Source organism: Pantherophis guttatus, chromosome 2, assembly GCF_059756535.1.
Source record: "Pantherophis guttatus breed Tessera chromosome 2, ASM5975653v1, whole genome shotgun sequence".
NCBI lineage: Eukaryota > Metazoa > Chordata > Lepidosauria > Squamata > Colubridae > Pantherophis > Pantherophis guttatus.
In genome coordinates, this window is record NC_142064.1 from 276,922,131 (window position 1) to 276,944,695 (window position 22,565).

Consider the following 22,565-nt stretch of genomic DNA (forward strand, 5'->3'; position numbering starts at 1 on the left):
AAGTGAGACAGTTTTGCCCCATGTTATGAGCTTTTGTGCCATAGTTGTTAAGTGAATTGCTGTGGTTGTTAACATTAGTAACCCGGTTGTTAAGTCAATCTAGCTTCCCCATTGACTTCGCTTGTCAGAAGGTCGCAAAAGGTGATCACATGACCCTGGGAGACTGCAACCATCATAAATACCGCGAGATTCAGGCAGCATGTTAAGAGCCTGGTGGCGCAGCAGATTAAAGCCTGTTATTAACATTCAGCAGCCTGCAATTACTGTAAGTTCGAATCTCACCAGGCTTAAGGTTGACTCAGCCTTCCATCCTTTCTAAGGTAGGTCAAATGAGGACCCAGATTGTGGGGGCAATAAGATGACTTTGTATAAATATACAAAACTATGAAGGCTATTGCTTAACGCATTGTAAGCTGCCTTGAGTCTCCGGAGAAGGGCGGCATATAAATCAAATTTTAAAAAAAGGAGTCAGTTGCAAAGCATCTGAATTTCGATCACATGACCATGGGAATTCTGCAATGGTTATAAGTGTGAAAAATGTTTATATGTCTCTTTTTTCAGTGTCATAATTTCAAACGGTCCCTAAATAAACTCTTGTCAATCAAGGACTACCTGTTCTGAAGGTTGATTGATCTGTCCATCCTCAAAGTTGGTTCAGACCGGCATCCCCCAACCTTTTGGGCACCAGGGATTGGTTCCGTAGAGAGAGGTTTTTCCACAGACCGGAGTAGGCGTGCTTTCAAATTTTATTTATTTATTTTATTTATATGCCGCCTTTCTCCGGAGACTCAGGGTGGCTTACAATGTGTTAAGCAATAGCCTTCATACTTTTGTATATACCTGCTTAGTAGGGCTTTCGGCCCCCCCTAAGCGGTGTTCTTTTTTATACAAGATCAGCTTATTGCCCCCACAATCTGGGTCCTCATTTTACCTACCTTAAAAGGATGGAAGACTGAGTCAACCTTGAGCCTCGTGAGATTCGAACTTGCAATAATTGCAGGCAGCTGGTGTCACTTTAACACCACTTAACCTGCTATGCCACCAGGTTCTTAACATGCTGCCTGCATCCCACGGATGGGACTTCACTTGTTTACGTGGCCCTGTTTCTGGCATGCTGCAGACCATTGCCAGTCCATGGGGGTTGGGGACCCCTGGGTAAGAAGATGGGGGTGGTCAGTCCCTCAGATGGGTACCGAAAAAACATAAGGCAAAGCCCACAGTTGGTAGGGGCTTTTCCCAATTGACGTACGGTGATTTCAAATGAACTTGTTCTGGTTGACAGGTGACATCACTTCCCACGTCTCGTCCGGCATCGATGCCATGAGCGAAGCCCTCTCACACGATCTGAGCCTCGTGATGTGGTACCTCCTCCGGGGTGTCTGCTACTACGCCATGATGCTGTGGATTTCTGTGCCTTTGGCCTTCTTCGTCATTGTGACCCTGCCCTTCATCCTGCTATTGCCGAAGCTCTCGGGGAAGTTCTACCAGGTGACTAAAGGTTCCCTTCAGCCCCACTCGAGGGTACTGTGGTAGAGAAGGCCAAGGCCCAAAGGCTAGTGGCCCACAGGCCACTGAGGAGGGCTATAGAAATAAGGTTTATTCCTATCAGCCATTCCTGGGGATGAAACTCTTCTGACCCGGCCATCGCACCAGTCTTTAATTATACATTGGGAATTAACTGCGTTCACCAACAGAAAGTCCAGGCAAGAGTCCTGCAAGGAGTTAACTGAAGCAGTAGTCCTTATCAGCTCATTAGGCTAAATGTAAGGTTTTGAGCTCCCAGTCGGGAGGCTGCTACATCAAGTCAGTTCAACCAGAGAAATAGACGAACGTCAGTTCTAGCAAGGCAGTCTTTGTCGCACGAAACACACAAGGAGCAAACTTTCCCGAAATATGAAAGGTTCTCGGTGACAACCTGACTACTCCCCTTTCCTCCTATTTATTCCCCAGTCAGGGAGGAGCCAGTCAGCATCCACGTTTGTTTTGCTTCCCAAGCCAGCCCATTGTCCTCCATTGTTCACCTCTCCTATCTGCTCTGTGCATAAGTGCATCTGGAACAGGCCCCAGCTGTTCCTCCTCCTCACTCACCTCTGACTCCAAAGGCTAACTGCCTCTCCGGTGGCTGGGAAATGCCAGATGGCCCTGACTCTATCTCTGTCCGATGCTGAGCATCCATCAGAGCCTTCCCCAGGCTCCAGAACTGGCCCAAGTTCTTCCCCAACCTCCTCATCGTCCGAGTTTGCTGCCAGCATAGCTGCCGGGCCACAACAGAAAGCCCTAATACACGGGTGTCAAACTCATAGCGTCATGTTGCTATCACATGACATTTTGTGATGTTTTTCCCAGTCACGGAGTTGGGGCGGGCATGGACTGGGTGTGACGCATCCGGCCCACGGGCTGCCAGTTTGACGCCCCTGCCCTAATACATCTGGTGAGTGGCAAAGTGGGGAAAGATCCTTACTGAATGTGGAATGAGACAATTCATCACAGCCATTTTCCAAGACCCATTACTAGGCCATGGTCTGTTTGTAACCGGCCCACCACTCGTGCAAGTTGAGCTGTGTGTGTGTGTGTGCTAAGCCCACTAGTCATGCAGCCTGGTTCCCCTCCTCCCCCACCAGGCTGCCAAGCTACAAAGGTTGGGGCCCTCTATCCTAGACCCATTTGGGGACCTCTTTCCTAGACCCATTGAAGAGGGTTTTTGTTCACTGCTTTCTCTGAATGTGTAGAGAAATTAGCTTTTCATTGGTGGCAATCTAGCTGGGTTTCATGATCAAAGAATGAAATCAGAATCTCTAAAGATAGAAAATCAGTTTGGGCATGTTGTCAAACTCAGAAATGGAGCACTTCTGGGGGTGTCAAGGAGCAGGTGTGGCCAGAGTCATGTTTTATGAGATGGGCGGCTATATAAATATGAAGAATAAACAAACAAACAAACAAACAAACAGGCTAGAGATTCCACCCTAAAATTGATAGTCCAGGAAAGTATCCTAGAGAGATTTAATTTTAAAAGAATTATACAGATTATATTGTTGCCAAGTGGACAACATGGACTTCTAGTCACCAGGAATTGAGCCAAATTTAAGGGGGAATTAAATTTCCCCCTTAAGGGAGAATTAATTACTGTTTTATTTAACAGTAATTAATACGGTTTTAATAATTTTCCCCTTAGGTCACATCCAAAGTTGCCTCCAGGAGCAATAGAGTTTGATGCAGGTAGTCCTCGACTTATGACCCTGTTGCTAAGTGAGACAGTTGTTAAGTGAGTTTTGCCCCATTTTTATGGGGCACTTATTAAGTGAATTGCTGCAGTTGTTAAGTTAGTAAAACGGTTGTTGGGGGAATCTGGCTTCCCCGTTGACTTCACTTGTCACAAGGTCGCAAAAGGAGATCACATGACCCTGGGACACTGTGACCGTCATAAACATAAGTCATTGCCAAGCGCCTGAATTTTGATCACATGATCGGGGAAAATGCTGCAATGGTCATAAGTGTGAAAAACGGTCATAAGTCACTATTTCCAGTGCTGTTGTAACTTCAAGCAGACCCTAAGCAAACTGTTGTAAGTCGAAGACTATTTGTGTATTATTGCAGAGTGAACAACATGGACTTGTAGCCACCAGTTGAGCTTTATCTTATTTAATATTAATTAATATGGTTTCATTTATTTTTCCATTGGGTCACATCCAAAGTTGCCTCCAGAGTTTAATTTGTAGAGGGGTAATAGAAGTTTTTTTTTCCAATTTTTTTTATTTTTTTAAAACACACAAATAAACATACAATACATCTTTTCGGAACAGAGCATTGATCCAGTCTTAAATTTATACAACTTTTTGTTCATCTTTATCAGAATTTAACATATTCTATTTTTGCCATAGCATTTATCAAATATCTCAACTATTACCATCTTATACAAAACTAACTCATATTGACTTGATCAAAGCAATTACCCTTCTATTAATCCACCTTAAATCTTGATTAAATTAATACCTCATAATACATTTCACAATTCTTACCCCAAATACTCACTATTAAAAATACAGTTCAAACATATTTATATTTCTAAATCTTATTTCCATTTCTAAAACTTCCTTATATTTTATTTATTACTTTATATAATATTCATTAAGTCTTTATTTAATTATTACTTCATCAAATTTAAATCTTATCTCTAATCTTGAAACTATACCAATTTAACATTTAAACAAAGTTCTTAATTCAAATAACACAACATAATACAATTCATCATTAGTTCCCTAAATTCTATTTAACAATACCATTTATATAAAAACCAATTTAAATAGGTCTTGTTTAGTAAATCATAATCCTATATCATTTCAATTTTCTTTTCGTTTTGCTTAAATAAATGTATTTATTGAAGATATTCAAATTATTACAATTGTTATAAATATATATATATATTTTTAATTTGATTTATAGACCGCCCTTCTCCGGAGACTCAGGGCGGCTTACAATGTGCTCAGCAATAGCCTTCATCCTTTTGTATATTTATACAAAGTCAGCTTATTGCCCCCACAACTGGGTCCTCAATTTACCTACCTTAGAAAGGATGGAAGGCTGAGCCAATTTAAACAATATCCCAATTATTATAGCCATCAATTTTCTCAGATAGTACCATCCAACATCTCAATAAAAATTAATTCGTTATGTCCATTGATATATTTTCTTTTTACATAATCTAATTTTCATATATTTTAGCTTCAATCCTTATTTCAAGTCTAGATATCTATAGCATATTGTTCTCTCATTTCTATCTTCCTTTTTCTATCGAGGGGCAATAGAGTTGATACGAAGTTTGGGGGTTCAGATTGAGCACCTCTAACCTAATCCATTTTGGACAAACTTTGTTACCTTTTTCTCTCTCTCTTTCCAGAATTTGGCCACAAAGGTCCAGGAATCCTTGGCCAAGGCCAACGAAGTTGCAATGGAGACCTTCCAGGCCATCTCCACCGTCCGCAGCTTCGCCAACGAGGATGGAGCTGCTCAGCGTTACGAAAAGAAGTTGCAAGAGACCTACAAACTCAACAAGGTGGAGGCCGTGGCCTACGGTGCCTCCATATGGATTCCTGAGGCAAGGATGCAAACCTGGGCGAAGAGGTTGGGAGCCACGCTTGGGGATCCTGGGAAGGCGAGATGGTGCTGCACAACTTCCATCACCCAAAGGATGATGTCAGATTTTGTGTGACACATGGAGCTTTGTGCTTCTAGAGCAAGTAGGGATGACTATTTTGGTTAGCAAAGTAGCTAGCTAGCTAGATTGATCGATAGTCTGTCTGTCTGTCTCTCTCTCTCCCTCCCCATCTATCTCTCTCTATCATCCCCCCCTCTCTCCCCCTCCAAAGGGGTTTCACACTAATCTCTGAATATTTTTCTCCTCCAGATCTTACAACTGATGCTCAAAGTGGGGATCCTCTATTATGGGGGATACCTTGTCACCCAAGGGAAGTTGACTGGTGGAGCTCTCGTTACCTTTGTCCTGCAGGAGAGTGAGCTTTCCACAGTGGTGCGGGTAAGTTTTGTGACTGGCCCAGCACTTGAGGGTGGGGGCAGAAACATCCTCTGCCTGGAAGCCCAGAGAGGAGTGAAGACTCTTCCTGAAAATGTTTCCCTCGTCTCACAGTGCCTGTTTCCTTTGTCTCCTAGGCCCTCCTTTTTTCTTACCCCTCCGTGCAAAAAGCCATAGGTTCATCAGAAAAGGCTTTTGAGTATATGGACCGGACACCCCAAATCAAGCCCTCAGGAACTTTGGCACCCACAAATTTAAGAGGACACATGAAGCTTGAAGATGTTTCGTTCTCCTACGCCAACAATGGCAACTCTCTAGTGCTGAAGGTTGGTGGTGGGAACTGGATTCTGAGAAGGGATCACAACACCTTGGGTATGGGTTCAAGAATAGATATGAAGAGAACTACCCAAGATTGAGTCCCAGTCCTCCTGTGACCAGTTAACTCTGTTATCGAATAGCCCTGATTATCTGGGTTAAACCAATACATGAAACTGAACACTAGTCAAATGGGTTGAATTCACACAACTTAGTAAGCCAAATTTAAAGGTAACCAGCTTTTCATCTTGTATGTGTCATCTACTGATCTGGACAAGTATGTTGTATGAATGCAGAAACCAAAATGTAGCTGAAAGGAGGTGAAACTCCATTATTTCTCTCTGGGACAGTCAGTGAAACCCATATGGAAGTCTGTAGGGTCTGTAAAACATAAAGCTTCCTTAAAGTGTTCATCTTTAAGGAAGCTTTATTTTTTACAGACCCTACAGACTTCCATATGGGTTTCAATGACTGTCCCAGAGAGAAATATTGGATCTGGCCAATAATTGGATGGGAGATAAATAGGAAATCTCAGGGCTGGAAAGTTGACAAAGCAGCCCATATTGTTGTCAAAATAACCATACAAATGCATCTATAATATTATGATGATTTTATTGATATTGTTGCCAAGATCGTCATGATTTTATAGATACATTTGTATCGTTATCTTGGCAACAATATGGGATACTTTGTTAACTTTCCAGGCCTGAAATTTCCTAGTGGTCTCTCATCCAAGCTTTGGCCAGACCCAACCTATATCAGCTTTTTGAGGTCAGCCAAGGCAGTCTTAGGTCTAACTTGGCTTACTGGGATTTAACTGTGTTTAAATGGTTAGAGATGTACAATGTCCAGTCTGGGAGACTAAGGCCACTCCAAACCATTTTTAATGCCTTGGGAAGGGCATACTTCGACTACTGCATCCAGTTTTAGTCACCACAATGTAAAAGAAGATGTGAAGACTCTAGAAAGTGTGCAGAGAAGAGCAACAAAGATGATTAGGGGATTGGAGGCTAAAATATATAAAGAACGGTTGCTAGAATTGGATATGTCTAGTTAGATGAAAAGAAAGACTAGGGGTGACATGATAGCAGTCTTCCAATATCTCAGGGGTTGCCACAAAGAACAGGGAGTCAAGCTATTCTCCAAAGCCCCTGAGGGCAGGACAAGAAGCAGTGGGTGGAAACTAATCAAGGAGAGAAGCAGTTTAGAACTAAGGAGAAATTTCCTGACAGTTAGAACAATTAATCAGTGGAACAACTTGCCTCCAGAAGTTGTAAATGCTCCAACACTGGAAGTTTTTAAGATGTTAGATAACCATTTGTCTGAAGTGGTGTAGGGTTTCCTGCCTAAACGGGGTTGGACTAGAAGACCTCCAAAGTCCCTTCCAACTGTTGTTCTGTTCTGTTCTATTCTATTCTATTCTATTCTATTCTATTCTATTCTATTCTATTCTATTCTATTCTATTCTATTCTATTCTATTCTATTCTATTCTATTCTATTCTATGGTCTTGCTCCTCTCCGCATTCAGATGCTAACCAATTGATTCCATTGTCAATGGAGAACCACCATTGGTGGTTCTGAAGACTAAATTAGGAAGCAAATGGGAGGAGGAGGAGATTTTAGTCAATAGTTTCCACACAGAGGAAGAAATAAGCCAATGGGCAGTGCAGCAAAGGTGAGGAGATCTGTTCAAGGATGGGGTCCTGCCATGAGCATGTTAACGTGCTGTCCCATCCCATCCAAAGCCGGAACCAAAAGTGCAGTATGAATTACTGCATCTAAATTGGGTAGAATTGGCACACAGTGTTCTCTTCTTCCAGGGAGTGTCTTTGGAGCTGCGTCCTGGTACTGTGACTGCCTTGGTGGGCCCTTCCGGGTCTGGAAAGAGCACGGTGGTGGCCTTGCTCCAAAGGTTTTACGAGCCCAAGCAAGGGCAGGTGCTGCTAGACGACAAGAAGCTGAGCGAATATGAACATCACTTCCTGCATCAAAAGGTAAGGGATGCGATACAGTAAACGCAAGTGCCCGAAACAGGTTGTTGAGGGGATTGTCCCAAAGGGTGCTTTTTATTTATATAAAACTACAAGTTTGCGTCAGCGTCTCTGGCTCCATTTGGACACAGGCTGTGCAATCCTCTCAGAAAAATCTATAGAGATTCTCAGTCATACAGTCATGGTTGTTTCAAAGGTGCTTTTTTGGGAGGCAACTGGACTTTCCTGTTTTTTCTTTTGAAGACGTTTCACTTCTCATCCAAGAAGCTTCTTCAACTCTGACAGGATGGGGAATAGACAGGATAGTTTTATATAAATAAATAAATAAATTTTACATTTAGGTTTACAGCAGGCAAGATAGTCTGGCACATCACTACATCCTGAGGTAAATCGTCAGGTAAATCACCGAGCAACATACAGAGCACACAGGGGGAAAAAAAGGCGGGAAAAAAGGGAAACTCCCCCTTTACTCTCAGCAACCAATCATAACGTAGATTGCCTCATGCAGGAGTCTGCGCTTTCCAACCAATCAACTACAACTGTGTGTCCTGGCCCATTATACACTTTACTGTTCGATCTATTAAATTAAATATCTTTACAGTAGTCCTCAATATACAGTTAAGCCCAGCATTTCTGTCGCTAAGCAAGACAGTTGTTAAGTAACATTTTTTCCCGCAACTGTTAAGTGAATCGCTGCATTTGTTAAGTGAAGCATGCGGTTATTAAGCGAATCTGGCTTCCCCTATTGATTTTGCACGTCAGGAGCTGGCTGGGAAGGTTACAAATGGTGATCATATGATCCCAGGACAGTGCAACAGTCATAAATACCTGCCAGTTGCTGAATATTGATCACGTGATCCTGGGAATACTGCAGTGGTCATAAATATGAAAAGTGGTCAGAAGTCATTTTTTTCCGCAGTGCTGTTGTAACTTCAGTCACTAAACGAATGGTGGTAAATTGAGGACTACCTCTGTTACAAGTGCTTTTTGACACAGAATATTATCAAACATGGACTTTATTTTACCGGTGGTTGGAAAAAAGAGGTGGAGATTAAGGATGTAATCTGTATTGTTAAGCAATTATACAAACCCAGACAACACAATGGGGTTTTTTTTCCACATTTTTATTTGTTTTATTTATATAACACATAAAAATTCAATTTCAATTAAACAGCGTGTTTGTCTGAGTGCAATTATTTTTAGGAAATCATAATCAAAATGTTTATAATAACATTCATCAAATTGATATTAATTAAATAATAATAATAATATTTTACTTATCTACTTTAACAAATCTCCTTTATAACATTAATCCTTTTTGTATCCCCATGTTTCTAACCTGGTTTTATTATCTAACCATTGATAAAATAAGTCCCATGTTGAGAAATATTCAGTTCGTTCCTTTTCCTTAATTGTAAGCGTTAATCTGTCCATTTCTGCACATTCTCATATTTTTTTAATTACACTCTCATCTGTCAGGATCTCTTCGTTTTTCCATTGTTGTGCAAAAACAATTCTGGCTGCAGTTAGTACATGTAAAATCAAATATATATTCCCTTTATCATACTTTTCTGGTAGGATGTCCAACAGAAATATTTCTGGTTTCAAATCTATATGTTGCTTTATCATTTTTTTCCAACCAAGTAAGTATTTTCGTCCAATATGTTTTTTGCCTTGGGACACGCCCACCACAATATTTTTTAAGCACTAAGAAAGTGTAAATAATAGAAAATCAATAAAACCTTTTTTTATTAAAAAAAAAGTGCTTTTTTCCAAGAGGCAACTGGACATTCTTGTTTTTCTTTGGAGACGTCTCGCTTCTCATCCAAGAAACTTGGATTGAGAAGCGAAACGTCTTCAAAGAAAAGCCAAGAAAGTCCATTTGCCTCTTGAAAAAAAGCACCTTTGGGACAACCGTGACCTGGATGACTGAGAATCTCCAGAGACATTTACCTGTATTACAATTTCCAAAGTTGGGGGAATGAATGTTGCTTTGATTGGCATCCCCATAAATTCTGTTTGGAATAAAGAACTGTCCTGTTATTTTCCCTTCCTGGTAGGTGGCGCTGGTGAGCCAAAACCCCACGCTCTTTGCCCGATCCTTGGGTGCCAACATTGCCTACGGCTTGGAAGAGCAAAGCCAAGAGAAGATGACCCAGGCTTGTCGGCGAGTGGGAGTCCATCGATTCATCTCCACAATGAGCCACGGCTACGACACAAGTAGGAGTCCACGTCTTCTGCCCAGGGATTGATTGCAGGATATCCGGGGCTGATTAAAGAGGGTCACATGACAGTTGTCTGGAGGGAAGACCATCTGAGGGGTCCTTGGTGCTCTCTCAGCATGGTTGATTTTTTTGCCGATGTCTCATTACCCAAACTACAGGTCATCCTCGACTTACAAGTACGTTTAGTGATTGTCCGAAGTTACGACACTGAAAAACTTATGACCATTTTTCACACTTACCACCTTTTGCAGCATCCCCATGGTCACGTGATCAAAATTCAGACACTTGGCAACTGACTCATATTTATGACGGTTGCAGTATCCCGGGTTGTGCTTATTCACACACACCCGTGAGTATGGTTTAGAGAATTTATGAATGTTCCCCAGCAATTCCCTTCACCCAGCCTCAGAACTGTCCCAAATAACTCCAGCCACAAGCAGAGCAAGGTTAGTCCACAAGGCAATGGCCAATAGTCCATAAAACAATGGAAAGTTGCTCCAACAAATAAGTCCTCCAACAAACTAAATTTACCAGGCCAAACTGAAATACACCCACAAGAGTTCACTTGGCAAGAGAAGTTCAGAGTCTCCAAAGTCTTAACAGGAAGCACTAGGAACAAACACACACAGCCAGAAATCAATCATGTTGTTCCCAGCAACACTTACCTCTGCCTGCCAGGATAAATAGTTTTCCTGTGCAGCCCATCAAGATGGGCGGGGCCTTCTCCCGAATAATTTGGCAGATCTCCATTGCTCTTGCCTTTTCTCCACCCTGCGTGCTCTCGGATCCACCACAGAAGGCAGCTCCTCTTCTTCACTGACGGCCCATCCTTGCAAGCTGTCCCCAGCCGAAGCCTCCTGTAAATCTCTTTTGGCTGTTCAGAGTCATTAATTTACCCAGTTCCTGATGTGCCAGGAATGAGCTCATCCTCCCTTGAGCTGACTTCCGAGGAAGAATATGAGGAGTTGTCCAAAGGAGACATCACACAGGTTTTGGAATGTCCTGACGAGCAAAGTCAAAGGGGAAGCCACTTTACAACTGTGTTACTAACTTGACAACTGCTGGGATCCAATGTGGCAAGGTCATAAAATGAAGCACAAATGAAGTAAAAAAAATTAACGTGTCTCACTTAGCAACAAAAATATTGGCTCAATTATGGTCATAGGTTGAGGATTACCTATAATGTGGGTAAGGAAACATCTGCAAGAAAACAACCATGCTCAGAGAGCACCAAGGATCCCTCATTTCAATCCTGAGCCACATATATTTTCCTTTATTGGAAAAACATCTGTCTGTGGCTCTGTGGAGCTGTGACCATAGGGACGAGGCAGTGCTAGGCCTGATGGGTTGCCATGTTCCACCACTCTATTGGACCGGATGGCGAAAAGATTGCTACAGATGTGTTGTAAAACAGGGTCACTATTCCAGAATTAAGCTATTGGGGGATTAATGAAGCAACAATTAGAATTAAAATGGACAAGCAGGGAATTTGGGCAGGCCCAATTGTAGAATCCCTCCATTTTTGTCTCTTCCTGCAGATGCTGGGGAAGCAGGAAAGCAAATTTCTGGGGGGCAGAAGCAAGGGATTGCTCTCGCCCGGGCTTTGATCCGAAACCCCAAAGTGTTGATTTTAGATGATGCCACCAGCGCCCTGGACACAGAGAGCCAGAAGCAGGTGAGAGCTGGGCATGAGAGGGGAAAAGTTTTCTGAGAGGATGAATTATGGACGGAATTAAACAAGCAAAGGGAATGTGAGAAAGGGAAGAGGAAGTGGCCTAACGTCGAGAAGAATTTTGTGGGGTTTCTGTTAAACCACTGTGAGATTTTCGAACAGGAGAACTCTTTCTGCTTGGCCCAGCTGGAGTCGGGGTAGCAGGTGGAGCTGAGACAGACCCTCCCCCATCCAAGTTCCACAGGAAGCTCTTTATTGGGGGTGGAGGGAAGGGAGGGGGAAATTGCAAGATTTGCAGCCCCAACAAACCTGAAAAGAAGAGGAAGAAGAGTTTTAGATAAGTTCACTATGCCTTAATAATAAATAATAAAGATAGATCGATTGATAGATTTAGATAGATTTAGAGATAGATAGATGATAGATAGATAGATAGATAGATAGATAGATAGATAGATAGATAGATAGATAGATAGATAGATAGATAGATGAGCGAGAGAGATGGATGATAGAGATGAGAGATGATATAGAAAAGAAAAAAATATAGATAGTGATAGATGATAGATCAGTGATGGGGAACCTTTTCGGCACTGAGTGCCCAAAGCGTGCACGCATCCCCAAAATGCTAGGTATGTATCCCTCCCGCATGTGCATGTCCCCCCACATGTGTGCACATCCTGCGCATGCGCCCTGCCCCCACATTAAACCTGTTCCTGACATGCGTCCTGCCCCCACGCATGTGCAGCAGAGACCCAAAGACCAGCTGGCCAGCAGGAGGCGCACACGCATACGCCCACCACTGGCGTGCCACGTCTGTGATAGATGATAGAGATAGATATTATTTATTAGATTTGTATACCGCCCTACTCCCGAAGGATACAAAGATAGATTAGAGAGAGATGATAGATAGATGATACATGAGAGAGAAAGAGAGGTGAGAGAGAAAAGAGATGATAGACAGTGATAGATGATAAACAAATACACGCAGATAGATGATAGATAGATAGTTAGATAGATATAGAAAGAGAGATGATGATAGATAGATAGATAGATAGATAGATAGATAGATAGATAGATAGTCTTTTCTAACCATTCTTCTCTTTCTGACATCCCGTTTTTGGCCTCATGTAGCTGGAGAAAGAAATCTACGAAGGAGAAGCTCGCCACACCCGCTCCGTTCTCCTGATCTCACACAGGCTTCGCAGCGTGGAGCGGGCTGATGTCATCCTGGTCATGGAAGACGGGGAGATCCACGAGAAAGGGACCTACGAGGAGCTGATGGAGAAGAAGGGGCTCTACTGGCAGCTGCTGCAGAAGCAGCCGAATGGGGCAGAGGGGGGCAGGAGCAGCAGCCCCAATGGGGAACAATAGGAATTGATAACGGGATGCGAAACAGGCAGGCAGTCCGGTCTGGATCCCAAAGCAGCACTTATCGCTCCCCCGCGAGCGTTGTACAGTGGAGAGACATCTCAGCAACCCAACACTCTTGTAGATTGCCGGTTTATCATTCTGAAAATTCTAAACTGCTGTTCAGAAATCATGGTTTAAGCGATGTGCCATCTGTGCCAGCAGGAAGCCTGTTTTTTGGGGGGGGGTGGAGGGAGGCGTTCACAGTTTAAGTAGAGGGCAGCATCTAGCTGGCCTTGTGGAAACCAAAAGAAGTTGGAGGGCTTCGATGATCTCACAGGGCTGCTCTTTAAAATACTGTACTGTAAAATACTGGTGTGTGTGTGTGTGTGTGTGTGTGTGTGACTGTTTCTAAGGCTGAGCCACTTCACAGGGTTGTTGGGAAAATAGGAGGAGGAATATCGTGTCTGTTCACTGCCTTGAGTTATTTATAAACAGGATATAGCACTATAGCAATAGCACTTATATACTGTTTCATAGCGCTGTACAGCCCTCTGCAAGTGATTTACAGAGTCAGCCTATTGCCCCCAACAATCTGGATCCTCATTTTACCCACCTCAGAAGGATGGAAGGCTGAGTCAACCTTGAGCCTAGTGAGATTCGATCTGCCAAACTGCTGGTGATCAGCAGTAGCAGCCTGCAGTACTGCACTCTAACCACTGCGCCACTGTAGTCCTTGTACATTTAGAATAGAATAGAATAGAATAGAATAGAATAGAATAGAATAGAATAGAATAGAATAGAATAGAATAGAATTTTTTATTGGCCAAGTGTGATTGGACACACAAGGAATTTGTCTTAGTGCATATGCTCTCAGTGTACATAAAAGATACGTTCATCAAGAATCATAAGGTACAACACTTAATGATAGTCATAGGGTACAAATGATACAAGCAACAAAATTACAGTCATACAGGTGGTGGGAATGATGAGAAGATTAATATTAGTGCAGACTTAGTAAATAGTTTGACAGTGTTGAGGGAATTATTTGTTTAGCAGAGTGATGGCGTTCGGGAAAAAACTGTACTTGTGTCTAGTTGTTCTGGTGTGTAGTGCTCTATAGCGTCGTTTTGAGGGTAGGAGTTGAAACAGTTTATGTCCAGGATGTGAGGGGTCTGTAAATATAACTAACTAACAATGAATGAATGAATGAATGAATGAATGAATGAATGAAACCAGCACTAGAATTGATTATGCTCAGTTGTCCAAAAGGTGTTTTTTTCAAAAGAAAATTGGACTTTCTTCGTTTTTTCTTGAAGACATTTCACTCCTCATCCAAGAAGCTTCTTCTGACAAGATCACCTTTGGGGCAAGCATGACCTGGATGACTGAGAATCTTCATAGACGTGGTGCTCTGTTCCTTTTTAAAAGTCCCCCCCCCTTCAACGTTGTGTCAGCATCGCCATTCCTGATATTGAAATGAGATGTTTGCAAACGTTTCGCCTGAACGTGTGAAGTTTCTATGGTCTCTTGAGAGTACTGCCATTTCGTTGCATTCTTTTTTTAAATTCGATTTGGGAGAGTTGAAGATGTTCTGTTTTTGGAATGATGAGAGGCCTGGGGAAGCCCATGTGTGTTTATGTGCTTAGCTTTCTTTTAGAGACCCTTAGTGCACGGCTCTCCAACCTTGACATCTTTAAGACTTGTGGACTTCAACTCCCAGAACTCCCCAGCCGGCATGCGCCAGCTGGAGAATTCTGAGAGTTGAAGTCCACAAGTCTTAAAGTTGCTAAGGTTGAGGACTCCTGCCTTAGTGAGTAGACCTTGATGCTATGATCTTCAGAGATAAATGCTTCCTTGGGACCAGCTTGGACATTTGATGTCTTCTGGGAGGATGCCAACCAAGCTCTTCCTCTTGTGGCTTTGTCTCTACTTCAGCTGTGCCTTGGCAGCTTCCTGAACGGAAAGATTTGGCAACTCAAATGTTAGAGCACATTTCTGGTCAAGCATTCTGCAGAGAGGATCGAAACAGTCAAAATGGCATTTACACATTTGAAGCCTGCTACTTTTTGTTGTTATTGTTGTTGTTGTGGGCGCCACTAAAGCTGGGCACAACTCTTCCGCTGCCACCTTGAGCTCTAGCAGAAGATGTCGATGCTGAAGTTATTTTTTTTTTATTGAAAAAGTTTTACAAATACATTTTCACCCCAATTCCCCCCCCCAACCCTCCCTAACCCTCCCCTCCCCCCAGGACTTCCACAAAATATAATCCAAATCAAAATCACATTTTATAAAACTTGAGCTCCTTGAGCTCTAGCAGAAAATGTCGATGCTGAAGTTATTATTAGGTTATTAATGTAGGTTACTAAGGTTATTAATTAGGTTATTAACTACCAACTACCAACTTTTAGAATTAGTGCACATCTTTTCTTTGCCTCGGGTTGTAAAATGGTTTGGATTCGATTATTCCAATCTTTGCTTTCCTCCTCTCCTAGCTGAGCAGATCACGTATTAATATTTTGGGACCTTCTAATCTGTGGCACACAGCGGAGTTGTAACCCAATTTGGGGGAAGGGTCTTTCATTGGTCCAAATTTTGAAAGCCACTTGGGCAGAGCGATGAAGGGGCACATCTGGGCTTAGAATTAAATAAACGAACAGGTTCACAATTGTTTTCTGTAAGATCCTTATTTTAGAAAGCCTATGTTTAAAAAAAAGCACTTGTATTTGTACGTTTTAAAATAAATACCTGTCTAAAATTTCCTGTCTTTCTTGTATCTATCATTTCCTTGAATAAGGTTTTCATACTAATAAGATGATTATATAGTTTCTCCCGACAAATAATCACCCAAAGACATTAGAAACTATCCTAAAATGGCACCCTCAACCTGTCTGTTTTCACAAGTGGTTATCACCTTCCACTTGAATCTTGTATAAGCACCATAGGGAGCAAAGCATGGTGGTGCATATTGTTAGAATGCAGGGTTGGAGTTTAGCAAGTTTGTGTTTGAGACCTGAGTGCTGCCGTGGGGCGAGGTTGAGTTCCCATCCTTTGCTCCAGCTCCTGCCAGGGAAATGAAAGAAGCCCCTAATTGGGCGTCACCTGGGCAACAGCGATGTTACCGGCTAAGTCTTTCAACCAGGAAGTGCCTCAGTGCTTCTGACACGAGAGCGAAGCAACTATACGTAGCATTAGCAATACCTTGGGGTAACGTGGCTGGTTGGGGATAATGTTAGGTGTAGTTAAACACAGTTGGAGGGTACCCTGGATATTTTAGGGCCCTTTGGTGTTTCATACAAGTAGTCTTCCATTGTTGAGCAACACGCTTATAAGTTGAAAAACCACATGATTGTGCAGCTTAGTGACAGCCAATCTGACAGTCCATGTTGTTAAGTGAGAACTTCATATGACCACAACATTCGACTTCCTGCTGGCTTCCCCACTGGTTTAGCTTGTTGGAAGCTGGCAGGGAAGGTCACAGATCATGATCAGAAGAATGCTGTGATGGCCACAAGTACAAGGACTGGTCATAACTACAGCTTGCTCAACGCCATCATAAAGTTGAACAGTTGCTAAAAGTGGTTGTGAAAAGAGAACCACCGGTATTCCTTCTGAACATCTGTAATCAAACATAATTCTTGTGTTTGCTGCCTATAATTTTAAAACTACTGCTTACTGTTAAAACTACTGTTTACTGCTTATAATGATAAAACTATAATTCAATTAAAAACATACAGAAGGAATAACTGCTTCTTATAATTATAAAACTATAATTCATTTTTTAAAAAAAAGGAATAACTGCTTATAATGATAAAACTATAATTCAATTAAAAAACATACAGAAGGAATAACTGCTTTTTATAATTATAAAACTATAATTCATTTTTTTGAAAAAACATACAGAAGGAATAACTGAGTACAGCAAGCTTACAGCAAGTGGCAGTTGGGAAATGTACTAGGTATTGATTGATTGATTGATTGATTATATGTCACCAAATCATTTTCAACTCCTAGAAACCACGTAGATTTTCTCCAGGATGATCCTTTAAATCTCCAAATCTGCCCCTTCACTACCGTGATTGAGTCTTGTTTGTTCAGCGATCCCTCAGTTTGCTTTCTTGATTGTGTGCTCGGTATTTTTCAGGAGTCTTCTCCAAAAACCAAAGTCCAAACGTATTTATTTATTATTTATTAGTTCAATTTATATGCCGCCCTTCTCCGAAGATTCAGGGTGTCTTACAATGCACTTATAGCAATAGCCTTCATTCTTTTGTATATACCTGCTTATTAGGGCTTTTGCCTCCCCCCATAAGCGGTGTTTCTACAAAGTCATCTTATTGACCCCACGATCCGGGTCCTCAATTTACCTACCTCGGAAGGATGGAAGGCTGAGTCAACCTTGAGCCTGGTGAGATTTGAACTCGCACTAATTGCAGGCAGCTGGCAGCTAAGTGCTACATAACAGCACTTAGTCCATTGCACTATCAAGGCTCTATCACTGGTCTTCCTAGCTTGCTTCTTCAAAGACCAACTTTAGCTTCCTTAAAAGGCTGCAGAGAATACCAGGACCTGTACGATTCTGAAATGTTTCGGTTATAGACACATCATGGCATTTGAATATCTTTTCCATGGCCTTCATTTACGGGACCGCCTACTTCCACAAATAGCCTTCCACCGACCGGTACGCTCTCATAGAGAGGGTCTCCTCTGGGTGCCGTCAGCCAAGCAGTGTCGACTGGCGGCCCCCAGGGGGAGGGCCTTCTCTGTGGGGGCACCCACTATCTGGAACGAGCTCCCCCCGGAGATACGGAGGATCCCGGATCTGCGCACCTTCCGCCGTGCTCTTAAGACCCTCTTATTCCAGCAAGCCGGCCTGGCCTAATTTTTCTCCCCTTTCTTTTAAATTTTAAATTGAAATTTTAATTGGTTTTAAATTCATTGGGATTTTAATTGTCGTGGGCCAATATTATTTAATTCGGTTTTAAATTGTTTTAACTTTTGTATTTCTGTATTTTATCTTGTGCCTGTTCACCGCCCTGAGTCCTTCGGGAGTAGGGCGGTATACAAATTTAATAAAACTAAAACTAAACTAAACTAAACTTCATGGCTGCTTTACCAAGCGCTTGGCTGAGATGTACTTGTGGGTGTTTCTTCGTTTAGTCTTGATGGTTGGTTATAAAAATCAGAAGCTGCTCACCCCTTCAATAGCTTCATTATTCATTCTGGTTGTCCCAATTACTTCAATGCCCTTTATACATTTAATCTTATATTTTCAGCGAATTGACTTTGACTTTGACTTTGATTACCGGAGCTCGCCGATCATTTGCATTGTGGACTTATCAGGGTTGCGTTTATCAGCAAAGCGCAGATTATTGTTGTTTCTTCCTCCAAGTTTGAATTTCTTCCGCTGCCAGCGTTGGCACCGGGTAAAAAAACAGCAAAAGCCAAGGATTGGACCACCCAGCCAACGGCTGAAGAGAACGTCCTTGCGTCATCTGTTGCTAAGTAGCTTCAGTTACGGAGGTTGACTGCGAGCGGGGAATTCCACCCTCCACCCCGCCAACTGTGGAGAAGCTTAGTGGCGCCCCCTGGAGGCGGAGAGATGCAATGAGACTCAGTGGCGGGAATCTCGCCTTTTTCTAGGAAAGAGAACACTCAGAAAGGGTGGGAGGTGGACTCAGTGGAAGGGGGGCGTCGTGGGAAGGGTTGAAGCACTGGGTTAGGGACAGATCGACTCGGAGAAACGTTATGCAGTCGATAAGAATGGCTTAATATAAGAATGACGATTATCCATGGCTTAGGACCTGGTTATTTACGGAACCGCCTGCTACCACCAATAGCCTCCCACCGGCCAGTACGCTCCCATAGAGAGGAGCTCCTCCGGGTGCCGTCGGCCAAACAATGTCGGCTGTCAGCCCCTAGGGGGCACTTACGATCTGGAACGAGCTCCCCCCGGAGATACGGAGGATCCCGGATCTGCGCACCTTCCGCCGCACGCTTAAGACTCATCTATTTCATCAAGCCGGCCTGGCCTAAATCTTCCCCCTTTTACATGTGGACATTTTAAATTTGTTTTAATTATAGGGTTATGGGTAAGGCTTTTTAAATCGGGGAGCCATTTTGGATTTAATTTTCTTTTAACTGTATTTTAATGTCTATATTATATGTTTTTTTAATCTTGGCTGTTCACCGCCCCGAGTCCTTCGGGAGAGGGGGCGGTATAAAAATTTAATAATAATAATAATAATAAAAAGAATCGATAATGACTTAAAGGCACAGAATCAATCAATCAATGAATCTATCAGTCGATAGTGGAATCGATTGATCGGCCGATCAGTGGTACCGCTTGCCTTCAGAAGTTGTGGGCACTTCATCGCTGAAGGTTTTTAAGAAGAGACTGGACAGCCACCTATCTGAAAGGACAGTGATGGCTAACCTTTTTGCCATCGCGTGCCCAAAGTGGGGGGAGCGCGCACATGTGCCCCCCCCCACCCAAAATTCAATGCGCCCTGCCTCCTGCACGCGACCCCCTCGCGCTCTCCTGCTTTTGGCATGTGATGGCCCGGTAAGCCCGGTAGGCCTGTTTTTCGCCCTCCCCAGTCTCCAGAGGCTTTTTTGGAGCTTGGGGAGGGTGAAAACTGCCTTCCCCACACACCCAGAGGCCCTCCGGAGGGCAGAAATAGCCAGTTTCCCAACTTCCGGTAGGCCCGGAAGGCCCGAAAATCAGGTGGCCACTGCACGCTGGAGCTGAGCTAGGGCAATGCTCGCGTGCCCACAGATAATAATAATAATAATAATAATAATAATAATAATAATAATAATAATAATAATAATAATAATAATAATAATTTTATTTCTATACCGCCCTTCTCCCGAAGGACTCAGGGCGGTGTACAGCCAATTTAAAAACACAAGACACAACAATAATTAAAAATTAAAATAATTAAATAGATTTGGCCGATTTAAAACCCCAAAAATTAAAATACCCCAATTTAAAATTATTATATTGACAGCCCTGCCTGGCGGAACAACAGGGTCTTCAGTGCGCAGCGGATTTCCGGGGGCAGTTCATTCCACAGGGTTGGGGCTCCCACAGAGAAGGCCCTCCCCCTGGGTGTTGCCAGCCAACATAACTTGAGGAGACCCTCTCTGTGGGAACGGACTGGTCGGTGGGAGGCTATTGGTGGCAGAAGACGGTCTCGAAGGTACCCGGGTCCTGTGCCATGGAGCGCTTTAAAGGTGGTAACCAACACCTTGAATCGCACCCGGAAGACCACTGGGAGCCAGTGCAGCTCGCGCAGGAGAGGTGTCACGCGCGCACAGCAAGGTGCGCCCATAACCACCCGCGCGGCCGCATTCTGGACCAGCTGGGGCCTCCGAGTGCTCTTCAAGGGGAGCCCCATGTAGAGAGCATTACAGTAGTCCAGCCGGGAGGTGACAAGGGCATGAGTGACCGTGCGCAAGGCGTCCCGGTCCAGAAAGGGCTGCAACTGGCTCCGCGTGCCACTTGTGCCATAGGTTCGTCATCACGGTACTAGGATCTCCTACTTGAGCAGGGGGCTGGACTAGAAGACCTCCAAGGTACCCTTCCGGCTCTATTTTGATTGACCCCTTAATCCCCTGCTTTGTGATGGAGACTGGAGAATCGGTGCCCCCCACCCCCGCACTTCGGGCTCCGAGATAATCGCCCCCCACTTTAAAGTGATGGAGGATTTGTGGGTTATCAACTCTGATCGTGGCGCTTTTGTGTGAAAGACAAAAGTTTCCTGCTTTTCCACTAACAAGCAAAGCTGAACCAGGGCTTCCGGGGTTGGGAAGGATGCGGGGATGCATACAACAGCCATTTCCAGATGGGTCAGACTAGGAGGTCCATGGTGCGCTGACAGGGCAGGATCACATGCCTATTGCCCTCCCAGACGCGTCTGCAGGACTGACTCCCGACACGGAGGAATGGACAGATGTGAGGATCCACACCAGACAGGCAAGACACCAGAAAAGCCCACTCTTTAGGAGCACTGATGATGTTCCCTAGTTGGGTCATAAAACGTCTGAAAGAAAACAAGCCAGTTCAGAGAGCGCCAAGGACCCCCTCATGTCAACCCTGGGCCACAATATCATGTGACTATAAACTGAGAGCAAAACCCACTCCTTACCAGCACTGATGATGTTACCAAGTTGGGTCATGAAACCTCTTAAAGCTTCAAGGACCCCTCATGTCAACCCTGAGCTACAATATAATATCGTATATTACATATTGGTGGCGCAGCAGACTAAAGCACTGTTAAGTAACACCAGCTGCCTGCAATTACTGCAAGTTCGAATCTCACCAAGCTCAAGGTTGACTCAGCCTTCCATCCTTCCGAGGTAGGTAAAATGAGGACCCGGTTCGTGGGGGCAATAAGATGACTGTCAGATGTAAATGCCTTATTCTCTAATGTGTAAATAGTGTACAAACAGGGTATCAGGGGTTAACTTATTCTTCACTTCTTAATGTATTCATAATTCACCACTCCCACATATAGCTCCACCCATTGTATATATAAGGAGCTACCTACATCCTTTCCCTCGCTTCTATCTGTGAATATTCAGCGAATATAGAATGCCTATTGTAAATAAAAGAATATATAGTTAAACCTTTAACTCTTGCTAATCTTATTGAGTCTGATCCTGAAAATATTGCAACAATGACTTTGTATAAAAAAAGAACACCGCGTTGGGGGGGGGCGCGCGAAAGCCCTACTAAGCAGGTATATATACAAAAGTATGAAGGCTATTGCTTAACGCATTGTAAGCCGCCCTGAGTCTCCGGGAAAAGGGCGGCATATAAATCGAACCAATAAATAAATAAATAAATAAATAAATAAATAAATAAATAAATAAATAAATAAATAAATAAATAAATAAATAAATGTCAGTATAAACCAGTGGTTCTCAACCTTCCTAATACCATGACCCTTTAATACAGTTCCTCATGTTGTGGTGACCCCCAACCATAAAATTATTCCTAAAACCATTGAAAATATGTGTTTTCTGATGGTCTTAGGCGACCCCTGTGAAAAAGTTGTTCGACCCCCAAAGGGGTCCCGACCCACAGGTTGAGAACCATTGGAACTGAGAGCAAACTCCACTCCTTACTAACCCTGATGATGTTACCTAGTTGGGTCATGAAAGGTCTGCAAGAAAACAAGCCAGCTGAGAGAGCCCCAAGGACCCCACACGTGAGGATCTGTCTGGATGCAGAACGCGGGCATGCAGGCAACTCCGGGGTTCAGCATCGCCCCCACACCCCACGGGGAAACCCCTCACTTTAGGTCCCTCGGCCCCCCCCCCCTCCTTTCTGATTGTGGGGATGGGGAAGCCCTGTCCACCCCCAAGGATCGCGGGAGCGGGGGGGGGAGGAAACCGTCCTTCCCCTCCTTAGCCGCGCCTCCCCAAGGGCGCCTTTGCCCGGCCCACGCGTGGGGCGAGGAAGGGGGCAGGCGGAGCCCCG

The 22,565-nt window shown here is 43.5% G+C and overlaps 1 protein-coding gene across 1 annotated transcript in view; it reads left to right on the plus strand.

Moving 5' to 3' along the window:
- The window catches only part of TAP1 (transporter 1, ATP binding cassette subfamily B member), a 30,383-nt gene extending 14,550 nt beyond the window's left edge, over positions 1 to 15,833 (plus strand). The window contains exons 5-12 of the mRNA XM_060693480.2: positions 1,283 to 1,488; positions 4,895 to 5,092; positions 5,402 to 5,530; positions 5,665 to 5,853; positions 7,664 to 7,837; positions 9,895 to 10,054; positions 11,598 to 11,734; positions 12,860 to 15,833. Coding sequence (XP_060549463.2) covers positions 1,283 to 1,488; positions 4,895 to 5,092; positions 5,402 to 5,530; positions 5,665 to 5,853; positions 7,664 to 7,837; positions 9,895 to 10,054; positions 11,598 to 11,734; positions 12,860 to 13,099 — 1,433 coding nt within the window. The 3' untranslated portion in view covers positions 13,100 to 15,833. The remainder of the gene's footprint in view (positions 1 to 1,282; positions 1,489 to 4,894; positions 5,093 to 5,401; positions 5,531 to 5,664; positions 5,854 to 7,663; positions 7,838 to 9,894; positions 10,055 to 11,597; positions 11,735 to 12,859) is intronic.
- Positions 15,834 to 22,565: the final 6,732 nt, after the last annotated feature.